This window comes from Saccostrea cucullata, unplaced genomic scaffold (genome assembly GCF_032062105.1).
Source record: "Saccostrea cucullata isolate Sc308-1 unplaced genomic scaffold, CSIRO_AGI_Scuc_v1 ctg1803, whole genome shotgun sequence".
Lineage (NCBI taxonomy): Eukaryota > Metazoa > Mollusca > Bivalvia > Ostreida > Ostreidae > Saccostrea > Saccostrea cuccullata.
In genome coordinates this window covers 38,633-52,642 of record NW_026917940.1, presented here as the reverse complement: position 1 = coordinate 52,642, position 14,010 = coordinate 38,633, and the positions used below count along the sequence as shown (strand labels likewise).

At 36.3% G+C, this 14,010-nt stretch overlaps 1 protein-coding gene and 1 pseudogene across 1 annotated transcript in view; one reads left to right on the top strand and one right to left on the bottom strand.

The window, feature by feature from the left end:
- Positions 1 to 8,664: 8,664 nt before the first annotated feature.
- LOC134265132 (uncharacterized) lies at positions 8,665 to 9,683 on the bottom strand (annotated as a pseudogene).
- An 870-nt stretch (positions 9,684 to 10,553) lies between these two features.
- Positions 10,554 to 14,010, top strand: part of LOC134265031 (poly [ADP-ribose] polymerase tankyrase-like) — a 39,980-nt gene continuing 36,523 nt past the window's right edge. The window contains exons 1-2 of the mRNA XM_062747310.1: positions 10,554 to 11,250; positions 13,480 to 13,785. Coding sequence (XP_062603294.1) covers positions 10,554 to 11,250; positions 13,480 to 13,785 — 1,003 coding nt within the window. The remainder of the gene's footprint in view (positions 11,251 to 13,479; positions 13,786 to 14,010) is intronic.

Here is a 14,010-nt window from a genome sequence, read left to right as displayed (position 1 = left end):
GCACATGCGCAGATCCAGGATAAACGTCAGCCCTTTATAAATATGCATGAGAATATCGTGTTCTTTTCCCGACCGGTACTTTATTAATACCGAATAATATTTCGTCGAATTTGCAAGAATGCTTCATTTTTGATAGCTTATCATACATCAGAAATTTTTGTTCGGTTTCAGCTGTGCAAAAATACTGTTTAACACGGCATACATATCTTTAAGAATTCACAAAAAATAAAGTAATTATAAGGAATTTGAAAATGAACTTTGAAGAGGATGTAAAAACTTTAGATTGATAATAGCGAATAATTTGTTTTCAAACTGTAGACATTTATATGCCTTGTAACTGGAAAATTTGAAATAATATATTTTTAGCTCTACTGGTCAGAGACTAGAAGAGCTTATGCGATAGTAATGCGTCCGTCCGTCTGTCTGTCTGTCTGTAAACAATTTTTCAAAATGCTACTCCTCCTAAAGTTTTGGTCTGATTTCAATATAATTCAATTTTGTTGGTATTCTTGCCTCTGATTGGTTAATATCCAAAAAGGAACACAGAATAAAACATGATAACCTGGTTTGGTATGGGGACACCCCCCCCCTAACAACCAGCTGCCGGAACTACTTTTTTGGTTAATATCTACTGGAAAGTGTTTATTTAAAGAAAATCAAATAAAAAATTAAAATCCTACAAAAAATAAAATGTTTTTCTTTTAATTTGTTTATAATTTTAATTAAATTTAATACATATTTATAATAAACATGGGAGTATTTTTGGGAAGTGATTATTCTTAACGTCTGCTAATGTAAACAAAGAAAATGGATGCAGATTTTAACTTGGGATACAATTTTGACCAACACCTGTGTAATCCAAATGACCCTCCACCAGAAAATGATTTAGAAATTCTTGAATCCCTGTTTATTGAGGAAATGCAAGTGGAGGAGGTAACTGAGGTTGTTTTGCAAGATGCATTTGCATCAGTGTCCACCCAGGATGCAGAAAAAGAATTGCAGAGTGCATTGGCAAAAGAAAAATCCGAAAATTTCTGTGTACCACAACTTCCAGAAAAAAAGAGGTTCAAAACTGTTTCTGACAGCGAACTTCAGGAATTGATGGAGAAGAGACATTCCTTATCAACTTTAAAAGCTACTAAGTGGGGAGTGAGGACTTTTCAAGGTAGAATATAGGCCTAATATTGTTGAATTAATTGTGTAAAAATATTTTTAAAAAATCAATGAAAATTCACACAAAATTAAAAAAAAAAAATCTAAAAATTTAATAATAAAAAAAAATCAACAAACAGTAAATATGGTAGACCCTAATCAGGAATTGCACCTGAATACCTCATACATAAGTATGAGTGCTTTACTAATTAAGCTATTAGGGTATTAAAAACAGATAATCATTACTGATTGTTGATTTTCATTCCCTTAATTTTTTTTCCCCTAAACCACTTTTTTTAACAGAATGGTCTCTGGAAACCTATGGGGTAATGACAGATTTAGAAAAAAGAAATCCAGAGGAACTAGCATTAAAACTTGGCAAGTTTTATGCTGAATCAATCCAAAACCCGACACTAAACGCTCTGAAAAAATGAAGGAACAAGCTACAGAGTACCACAAAAATTCTTTCAGTTCTATCCGATCTGCCCTTAATAGACACATTCAAAACATTGGGAGGGATTTCGATATTGTGCGTGATCGCCAATTTAAAATCTGCAATAGCATTTTAGATGGTAAATTGAAAAAAAAATGTTCAAGAGTGTTTGGCTCGTCCTACAAAGCATAAAGAAATTATTCCTAAAGCTGACCTAGAAAAAAATTCAACATACCTGTATGAATCTTTTAATCCTGTGTCTTTGCGATTCAGAATATGGTTCATTTTGTCCATGCAGTTTGTTAGCCGTGGCCTTGAATTCCATGAACAGTTGAAAATAAATTCACTCCTCTTCTCCACTGATGAAAATGGCTGTGAATACGTAACTCTTTCTCACGCGACAAAAGAGAATCAAAGTACTCAGAAGTACAGAGAGCCGGGCTCATTTACAGAGTAGAATGGATTTCTTACATGAATCACGTTTATATTCTGATGAAAAAATTATTTTAAAACTTTCAATATAAATGATAAGACACTGACAGTGAGTTTTTAGCTCTACTGGTCAGAGACCAGAAGAGCTCATGCGATAGTAATGCGTCCGTCGTCCGTCCGTCTGTCTGTCTGTCTGTAAACAATTTTTCAAAATGCTACTCCTCCTACAGTTTTGGTCTGATTTCAATATATCTTGGCACACAAGTAGACTACACTAAGAAGCATAATTCTCTATAACGGTTTTTGATTTCGATGAACGGTGTTGCTGTTGTTACTAAAAATAGAAATTTCTGTGAAATTCTTTCAAAATGCTACTCCTCCTACAGTTTTGGTCTGATTTCAATATAACTTGGCACACAAGTAGACTACACTAAGATACATAATTCTGTGTATCGGTTTTTGATTTTGATGAACGGTGTTGCTGTTGTTACTAAAAATAGAAATTTCTGTGAAATTCTTTCAAAATGCTACTCCTCCTACAGTTTTGGTCTGATTTCAATATAACTTGGCACACAAGTAGACTACACTAAGATACATGATTCTGTATATCGGTTTTTGATTTCAATGAACGGTGTTGCCGTGGTTACTAAAAATAGAAATTTCTGTGAAATTCTTTCAAAATGCTACTCCTCCTACAGTTTTGGTCTGATTTCAATATAACTTGGCACACAAGTAGACTACACTAAGATACATGATTCTGTGTATTGGTTTTTGATTTCAATGAACGGTGTTTCCGTGGTAACTAAAAACAAAAATTTCTGTTAAAAACTCTCAAAATGCTACTCCTCCTACAGTTTTGGTCTGATTTCAATATAACTTGGCATACAAGTAGACTACACTAAGATACACAATTCTGTGTATCGGTTTTTGATTTCGATGAACGGTGTTTCCGTGGTAACTAAAAACAAAAATTTCTGTTAAAAACTCTCAAAATGCTACTCCAAATACAGTTTAAGTCTGATTATAATATAATGTGGCATGTAAGTAGACTACACTAAGAACATAAAGAGACTTAATCAAGGCTCATTATTCTTTTTATTGCTGTGGTAAAGTTTCAATTCCCAACTGCTTAAGAACTTTTCTTTTCCTTTGCTATAAGAACAAACCAGTAGAGCTTCAGTCTCGACAGAGACTTCTGGTTCAATTCTATTACCACAGTCCGAGTTTGTCAGAATCAGAATTAATCTGGTACCGCAGCTGAATGTAAACAAACAGGCCAGTCTGGTTCCCTCTCCTGCTTTACCTCGCATGTGTAGAGAACTAGGGCAACACTGATTATCAAAAATCCTTACGCTAATGAACTATGTTCTTTGACTTATGAAGTTTTCAAAGTCATTACTACTAATGTTTATTTTATATAGATAAAACTTTTATTTTTGTTGCTTTATTTAGCGTTTGTATTATCTCAAAAGCGGTTGAGAGTAAGAACTATATTTTTGCATGTAACTTTAAAATGGCGACTATGGGGTCAACATCCTGCCATGAACAGGATCACATAAGCCGGCAATTGCTCTTTGAGCAATAAGCCCGGCTAAAAACTGGCAGGATGGCATCGATGCAAATGAAAATTCAAAAGAAATAAGAATGTATTCAATTCCTTCCGCAGATGATAAATGCCCCGTCAAATCTCTCAAGCTCTTCATGTCCTAAATTCAGTCTGACGCCACCAGTTTATTTAATCGATGTTCAAAATCTGCACTCAAAGATCCTAACAATGAAGATATTTGGTACTCAAACATCCCTCTGAAACACTATCAATTCACACGTTTCATGCCCGAAATTGCAAAGAATGCTCACTGTAGTAAATCTTACACTGCTCACTGTCTCCGAGCCACCGCCATACAGGGTATGAGCGACGCTGGATTTGAAATCCGCCATATCATGCATATGAGTGGGCACAAGAACGAGGCATCTGTCCGGAGCTACAGCCGCGACTGTTCTACAACACAAAAAAAGTCCATGAGCGATGATCTTTGCAGTATAATGAATCCCGCACTAAAAGTCCACAATGCTGAACTGAATCGTGTAGACTTACCGTTCGCAGCTGGGAATTTAAATGTGCCAAATTCATCCGGTCATTCTGAGCATCTTCCTTCTCGCATTCAACCATCTGTCGATCTGCAAATTGAACCTTCAGTATCCATGCAAACATCCCATTTCCAGTCCTTGGGTTTCATGGCCAACTCTACCTTCAATAACTGTTCCTTTCACTTCAAATAGGACTGCCTCGTCCATGGCCTTCCACGTGTAAACAACAATTTGGCTGTTGGAATCAGTTTTTTGATCCCCTCACTTACCTTGAATACTACGATGACGTTGTATTATTGTTGAATCGTTTCTAGATGCCCCACTTATCAAGACTTAATCAAGGATCATTATTCTTTTTATTGCTGTGGTAAAGTTTCAATTCCCAACTGCTTAAGAACTTTTCTCTTCCTTTGCTATAAGTACAAACCAGTAGAGCTTCAGTCTCGACAGAGACTTCTGGTTTAACTATACCTTATGCTAAGTATTTTAATTTGATAGTTACATGTATATTTTAAATCTTAAGCTAATAATATAGATTTTGATTTGATGGGCGAATTCAATCACTAAAGTAAAATCACTAATCCCCTAATCTACTATTTGGGAAGTCAAATTTAAAAATGCAGAATTTATACCTTTCTTTAAAATGTCAAACTGGGCCTTCTCTTGGCAAAAAAATACTAGAGAGAGGGTTTTTGATTGTATTAAATGCTATCTGCATCAATGATAAATGTTGTTTCCTTGCTCCGGGGCACTTTTGATCTAATTTCACTTTTACTTATAAAGAATTACTTGTACATATATTTGTAGAAAAGTGAGACTGAGAGCAAGAGTGAGCTCATCTAAATTTTATAGCCCCAGAGCCTTCATGCTGCAATTTCAAAAATATATGACACGTACATTATTTCCTTTTTCATACTAAGTTCATGAAAAGTTTAACTAAGGGGGATTCTTTAATACGTTAGCATATTGTAGAGAACCCTGGTGACAGAGTTAGGATACATTGGACAAAATGATACTGGCAGGATACTTATTCTATTTAGTAACCCCAGAGTCTCTGCACTTTTTTTGTTAAACTCAGGTGACATATTGCTATCCGTTTTCGTATGGGTAAAGGGGAACAAAAATTGTGAATTTCATGATCCCTGCCCCCCAGGGGCCTGAAAAACCACTAAAATTAATGCAATCTTTAAAAATCCATTAGTCCTCTACCAAAATTGTGAAATTCATGGCCCTGGGGTTTCTAGTGCTAGGGCGGGGCTAAATAAGTAGGTAGTGAAAATGCATTATTTCTTTGAAAATCTTCTTCTCTGCTCCTGGGTATTAAATAAACTAACTAAGTACATAGTTATGATGAGCAAGAGTGCCTCTACCAAAATTGTGAATTTTATGGCCCCAGGGTCAGGGGTTCTGGTGTTAGGGTGGGGCTCTATTGATTATATAGTGAAATACAGGAATTCTTTGAAAATCTTCTTCTCTGCTCCTGGGTATTAAATAAACTAACTAAGTGCCTAGTTATGGTGAGCAAGAGTGCCTCTACCAAAATTATAATTTTATGGCCCCAGGATTAGGGGTTCGGGTATTAGGGGGGGGGGGGGCTCTATTGATTATATAGTGAAAGTACATGAATTCTTTGAAAATCTTCTTCTCTGCTCCTGGGTATTAAATAAACTAACTAAGTTAGTTATGATGAGCAAGAGTGCCTCTACCAAAATTGTGAATTTTATGGCCCCAGGGTCATATGGCGGGGCTCTATAGATTATGTAGTTAAAATACATGAATTCTTTGAAAATCTTATTAAATAAACTAACTAAGTTAGTTATGATGAACAAGAGTGCCTCAACCAAAATTGTTTTTATGGCCCCAGAGTCAGGGGTTCTGGTGTTAGGGTGGGGCTCTATTGATTATATAGTGAAAATACAGGAATTTTGAAAATCTTCTTCATTGCTCCTGGGTATTAAATAAACTAACTAAGTGCATAGTTATGATGAGCAAGAGTGCCTCTAGCAAAATTATGAATTTTATGGCCCCAGGGTTTTTGGTGTTAGGGCGGGGCTCTATAGATTATATAGTGAAAATTCATTTAATCTTTAAAAATTTTCTTCTCTGCTCTAGGGTATTAAGCAGATGAACTACCTACATAGTTATGATCTACAAGGGCCCTAATCTTCCAGAATTGGGAATTTCAAGGCCCCAGGGTCAGGGGTACCATAGAGGAAGGGGAGGGGGGCTGTACTTATGTAGCAAAAATGAATGGTTTGAAATCTGCTTTGGTATTAATCAAATATCAAGGCCTAAGGGTCAGGGGTTCATGTGTGGTAGGGGCACTACTGATTATTGCTGAATATAACTGATTAGTTGAAATGCATTTTTGTTCCCCTACCTTGTGTATGGGTATTAAGTAAACAAACTAAGCAACTGCTAAGTGTATTGTTATGATGAATTAAATTTAATCACTGGAAAGTTGTTGCATAATGCTCAGGTTACCTATAAGGCCCATGGGCCTCTTGTTTTGTTAATATCATTAAATATAATGTTCATCGTTATTACTGTGTAATTCTGAAGTTAAACGAGACTTACCTGGACGGTGAAGTTTGACTGGAATTTCTTCGACCAATCGGGGGTGCAGAGGGATCAAATGAGATGATAAGCTTACCACGTGATTCATACTTTTAGAATTATATTTGGATTTATCAATTTATACTTTACGGGTGGGTGTATACTGCAAGTATACGGGAGGGCATTTGATCCCTCTGCACCCCCAATTGGTCGAAGAAATTCCAGTCAAACTTCACCTTCCAGGTAAGTCTCGTTTAACTTCAGAATTTCTTCTCCCAGTGGGGTGCTTCAGTCTCAAATGAGACTTTAGAGTTGATAAATCCAATTTTTTTCAGTTTTCTATAAGTATTAATATAAAGTTAAACTTGCATCCGTGTTAAAGCCTACTTTGGCTGTGTATCACGTATAAATAATCGTAATTCATAATGTCTATGATTTAGTTATATCATAAAGATCCTCTTGCCTTTCAGTAATAATCAATATAAAGCAGAAGTCAAATTTGTTTCAAATCTATTAAAAAGAAATAAACACTGGCATACATGACATATATGTGACATTCAAACTTGATCATATTTGGAAAGCATTCTCTGACTAAAATTGTCATCAACAATGATAGGTTTGTTATAATATTTTCTAAAAACACAGTCACTTTTCCATCCAACAGTCTTCAAGATGGTAGACATTGGAAGTTTGCTTGCAAGCGCTGCGCTGCTGGACGCCGCCCTAGTACTATGGGGTTTGAATATGTTAATGTCAATTCCAGCCGCACACATAACGGATTTCATCCATCTGCCGACAGTGTCCCTGGACACCCCGCGATGGGGTTTCTGCGTTGTAATGAATAAGTTTGTAACACAATTTCTCAGGTTACTCTTTCTTAGAAGATAGTGTTTCATAACACGAACAACACATAAACTTTCATCACGAGGATAGCTTGAAAAATTGAGTTCGCCCACATGTGACTTAGGATTTGATGTTTTCAATAGATCACCTATAACAATTTTCAAAAATTTGTCATCGACATGTACATTTCTTATATCTATTAAATGCAACGTTTGACCCCTTTTCCTGACAATAACGCAAGTAACATTAATAATTTGTGAGATACATGTAACAAGGTCAAATCCTTCAAAGGTTCTGGAGATTTCAAATAATCCAACACAATATCTACATTCCATGTAACACTATATTTAGGTAAAGCAGGTTTCATTATAAAAACACCTCTCAAAAATCTACAAACTAAATGATGTGAGCCAATATTTACAGAGTTTGTTAATTGTAAAACCTTGTTTCCGTAAAGTTGAAAATGCAGGTTTCATTAATTTGGTAAATATTCTGGGCGCTGACGCTAATCCCATTGCCAAACATGTATACTGATATTTTTGTCCGTTCCACAAAAATCGTAAATATTTTCTGTCATTAGCATTGATCTTACAGGAATAATATGCATCTTGTAGATCTATTGAGGCCATGAAACAATCTTTGGTCACTAAATTTATTGCGGCTTTTAATGTCTCCATTTTGAAATGATGGTATTCTACGCAATGAATCAGATTTTTAAGATTGAGAATTACTCGATATTTCCCATTTTTCTTTGGTCTGATAAAGATATTTGATAAGAATTCATTTTCATCCGAATCTATCACTTCTTCGATAATTTTCTTATGCAATAATTGTTTGATTTCTAGATCTACCAAAATCATTTCTTCATTGTTAAATTGAATTGGTTTTGGTGAACACATTTGATAGGGAAATTCATCAAATTCTATGGAATACCCTCGAACAGTTGATAGTACTGTAGCATCAGAAGTTATTTCTGTCCAAGCTTCAATACACTGGGATATTTTCCCTGCTTGGAAATTATCATTTGTGTTCATGAAATTCATATCAAATTTACTCACTTCTTTTGTAGTTTTCATTTCCGCTGTTTGTATCGAGTGCTCGGGGCCTACTTCCGGAAATGAGGAGTGGATCTGTGGCCTAAAAAATGGGACTGTTTTCCCGATCCTCCGTACTGAGTGTAATTTGATTTGTAACCATGGCCAAAAGGTTTCCTGTTATAAGGTTTTTCTATCCTTAGGAAACGTTCCGGATATCTTCGACCCTACTTTATTGCCTTTAACAATATCTTCAACAACTTTCCCAAGGTCGTCTCCGAACAAGTTGTCAGTCACCGGATGGTCATTGGAGCACAAAGCCTTAAACTCCTCGTTTTTGTCCGGCTGAACCATCAGCTCGACTATGAAAGGTCGCAATATACAAAAATCATTAATTTGAGGCTATCCATCGCTAGTTTCGTAACCTCGCCAATCGGAGCTGTTTCACCCCCCTTCTTTTTTGACTTAAGAAGTATATCCAGCTGTTGGAGTTGTGGCACAATAGCTTTGCACACAAGTGCCTGGGTTTTTTGAAGTCGGACATCCTGTGTTCTGACTTTCCTGTTAAGATGTGCCCAGATTTCGCTGTTCACTTTAGGTGTGATCAGATTTGCGACATTTTTCGGTCTGCTATACTTTTCACCGATCTCCTTTATTTTGTCATTGTTTAATTTTGTCCGCATGCCTTCATTGGCGACTTTTGCCAATTTCTCATAAATTGGTTCGCTGCATTTGTCATCAGAACCAAAACATTCTGCCAGCTCTTCTAACAGATCGTCTGGATCACTTTCTTTTTCTTCCGTCACTTCAGATAGAAGTTCCTCAAATTCGTCTTTTTCGTTTGCCTCCGACTCGGACTTACTACAGTCAGGTGCCTGCTTTTTACTTGTTGATGCAGACTGGGGTTTATCCTGCGCCTTGCGCTTCTCCCCCTTTTCATGCTTATTTTTTTGTTCGCCATTCATGCGTTCTTGCATCTTTTGTACAGTTTGTGTAAGACACAGCATTGTTTTTTGATTTTCTGACAATTGTTTTTGCATTGTGGCAACTAGTGATTCCACAGCTGTCTCAGGTGCGTCACCTTTGAGATCTTTAGCATTACGATCATTGCCATTGACGGCCATTGTTTCAGAGTCTGTGCTCATGTCTTTGGGCGCGTCGCCACTAGACAATTTATGATATATAATGTTCAATCAAGAAAGTTCCAAAGATAGGTAATCCGTCTTGCAATCACGAATAGAATCCAATAAAAAGTTCACACATATAATCAAAACTAAACTATAGCACTAAACTAGAACACAATTAAAACTGAAAAATCCAAGAGCGTAAAAATTTTGCTGCTGTACGAATCACGTTTGCTTTATCTGTGAATCACGTGGTAAGCTATCATCTCATTTGAGACTGAGGCACCCCATTGGGAGAAGAAACTAGCTGCAAATCTGTATCTCTTCCAAAAAAATATATTTTTACAGACCGGAGAGCTACAGTGCCAACCGTTGAAAAAAAAAACTGTATATTTATTGCACACAAAAAGTTCTGCTTAGTTCTGAATTAGTTTTTCAAAATTCTTACCTCAATCACAAAAAAGACATTTAAAAAAAAATCCTTACTCCTCTATGAAATACTCTCGTAGTTGACATCTGCACGAAGTGCGTTGGATTGAATTATTTTGCAAATTAAAGATTTATAAATATACGGTGAATAGGTCTTTATCTTAAGTCTTTATTAGGCTGCACCCTCATTTCATTCATAAGAGATATACTGAGCAATTACATTTGCACTAAAAATGTTTTAGAATTTCTCTCTTCTCTTAGATCCATAAAATATTCATGATTTGGCACTTCTGAAAAACCCAGCGGGGGTATTTTGTCCTTTTGGACAGTTCCAGTTATATTTAAATCCTCTTTTGTATCGGCCATACGAAGGCGGAAGTAGTCCACAGAAGAGAGGTATATAAGTGGTTTTTAAACAAATATTTTAAAGCACTTTCGGTTTGCAATCGGATGGTATTCAAAATGGATTCGGGAGAATTTTCAAACGAAACAGCGGACTATGAGAGAAAGATAACAAGGGCAGTAATCGAAGGTGATGTTGAAAAACTCCGAGAGTTATGCAATACTTTACCCAGGGATTTCAACGTTAATTTCATAATCAAGTGTTTGAACACAACAGTACTTATGAACGCAGTGATGATGAACGATTATCTTTCAGCAGAAATTCTTTGTAAGCACGGAGCAGATGTTAATCTAGGTACTTATGACTCTTATAAAGCAATTCACTGGGTATGTGAAAAACAAAACAATCCACAAATGTTAAAACTTCTGATTAATCATGGAGCAAATATTGATGAAAATTGGCTCTACGGAGAAAGGGCTATTCACTTGGCCCTAAAACACTCGCGAACTGAAAATGTTGAAGTTTTATTAGATGCAGGAGCTGATATTTCTGGGTGCATACGACTTGATAATGAGCGGTATTCGAATATATCAACCCTATGTTTGGCTGCACTAAAATGTCCTAACCTTGTTCCCAAGTTTTTGAAACAAGGAGCTGATCCGAATGATGATCTTTCCACTTGTGGTTCTTCTGTGCTTGGGCTCATGTTAGAAAACAATGGAGACAAAGAAACAGTGAAAGCTGTCATCCAGGCAGGAGCTTGCATCAGCAATGGCTGTAGAGGGAAGACTGCCATCGAGTGCTGTAAAAATCTAGGCAAGTGATATACTTAGTATATCTACAATTCATTATAATGGTTAAACATGACAACACTTGTTGTTACAAATTCTCTAAAAGGCAGATAGAGTCCTTATCTAGAGCTTCAACTGACGCTTATATTTGCAATAAAGAAATTCATTACTGAAATATATTGATCTTCATCATCCGTTCCTATCGTGCATCTAAAAAATTTTGATTAAGGAAGGGGAGATTTTCACAAATTAATTTCTATCTACAATATATTTGTGAGAGCTATATTGATTGATTGTATACTGTTTAACGTCCCTCTCAAGAATTTGTGTTCATGGAGACGCAACCATTTGCTGGCGGAGAGCAAATTTTATACTATACTCGACACTCGGAGCCATTTGAGCAAGGAGGGTTTTTTGTGCCAGCACCTACTGCGACACGGGACCTCTGTTTATACGGTCTCATCCGAAGGGACGGTCTCCAAGTCTCAAATGTGGAAATCAATTATTTGGTCGCAAATGCGACCATTTTAGTCGCGACATGGAGCACTGGTCCAGAATTCGAACCTGCGACGTGAGGATCAACTCCTCACTTCGCGACTCTAGAGCAGACGCTCTTACAGCGCCACGCGGGCGACTCGGAGGGTTTTGATGAGATATTTCTACTTACTGAATAAAAATACTGAAACACAATTCCAATTATAATTTATTTATTAAAAAAACATTATTCCATATTCAGTTGATTAACCAGCTGTCATGTCTTTCTGTGTAAAGAACTCATGGCTTCAGGGGCACTCAGTGGCATAACCGGCAAATATCTCCAAGTTTTCGAGGGTATCATTTTTAGCTCTACTGGTCAGAGACCAGAAGAGTTTATGCGATAGTAATGCGTCCGTCGTCTGTCTGTCTGTCCGTCCGTCTGTCGGTCGGTCTGTCTGTAAACAATTTTTCAAAAATGCTACTCCTGCTACAGTTTTGTCCGATTTCAATATAACTTGGCACACAAGTAGACTACACTAAGATACATAATTCTGTGCATCGGTTTTTGATTTCAATGAAGGGTGTTGCCATGGTTACTAAAAATAGAAATTTCTGTGAAATTCTTTCAAAATGCTACTCCTCCTACAGTTTTAATCCTATTTCAATGTTACTTGGCTGACAAGTAGACAACACTAAGATACATAATTCTGTGCATCGGTTTTTGAATTCGATGAATGGTGTTGCCATGGTTACTAAAAATAGAAATTTCTGTGAAATTCTTTCAAAATGCTACTCCTCCTACAGTTTTTGTCCGATTTCAATATAACTTGGCACACAAGTAGACTACACTAAGATACATAATTCTGTGCATCGGTTTTTGATTTCGATGAACGGTGTTGCCATGGTTACTAAAAGTAGAAATTTCTGTGAAATTCTTTCAAAATGCTACTCTTCCTACAGTTTTGGTCCGATTTCAATATAACTTGGCACACAAGTAGACTGCACTAAGATACATAATTCTGTGCATCGGTTTTTGATTTCGATGAACGGTGTTGCCATGGTTACTAAAAATTGAAATTTCTCTGAAATTCTTTCAAAATGCTACTCTTCCTACAGTTTTGGTCCGATTTCAATATAACTTGGCACACAAGTAGACTGCACTAAGATACATAATTCTGTGCATCGGTTTTTGATTTCGATGAATGGTGTTGCCATGGTTACTAAAAATTGAAATTTCTCTGAAATTCTTTCAAAATGCTACTCCTCCTACAGTTTTGGTCCGATTTCAATATAACTTGGCACAATAGTAGACTACACTAAGATACATAATTCTTTTATCCGTTTTTATTTTGATGGGTGGCAAGGATCATTTTTCTATTGATTGCTGTTTTGAAGTCTCGCGTCCCAACTGCTACTTTTCTCTCCCTTTGTTTTAAGTATAAACCAGTAGAGCTACAGTCTCGACAGAGACTTCTGGTTTCCCCTTCAAATTGAAATCATTTTAAACGATGGGGAAAGGGGAGTTACACTCTTTGTTAATTTCCTTTTTAAGTAATAAAGGCTGATGAATTTTTTTTTCATAAAAGTTAACATTGGAACACTTCGATTGCCGTTTCTATTGTGAAGCACTAACTTGGAGTCCTTACGGATTATTTATGATATACTACTTGTTGAGTTTTAGTTTGTATAGAAAATAGAAAGAAAATTAATTATTTGAAATTGCTTCTTGTTTTTCAATCATATTTTTGTACTTTACTTCAACTTTTATACTTTTTAGGCCAAATATTTGCTTTTCTTGAGAGTGGAGTTCCAGTGTCGGAAATTGAAAGCCAGTTAAAGGATTCGCTAATAGCTATGGCTATCTTGGAAGATTTTTGCGAAGCGACAGTTTATGAAAACATACTGAAGCTGATATCATTCGGAGCTATTCCAAATGGTACTGAAACATTCAAAGACTCGGCACTTATCCTTTCAATCAAGAAACATTTTTGGGAAATAGTCGATATACTAATAGCTCAAGGAGCGGATCTTAACCACAAAGGAGAAGGTGGAAATACAGCTCTACACGTCTGTTGCCAAAATGGTAGGTGTCAATCTACTAATAAAGTGCAGAATTTTTCCGGCATAATACTGTTTTTCAATCAAGCGGGTCACCAATGGGGCAACTTTGTGTTAGAAGAGCATTCTATCTTTTATTTTTTTTTTTTTACTCATTGACGTAGAGATCGGTCTTTCGAATGAGAGCGCACAAACCGAGGTCCCCTGTTGCAGTAGGTTCTGGCATGAAAAAGATCCCACTCTGCTCAAT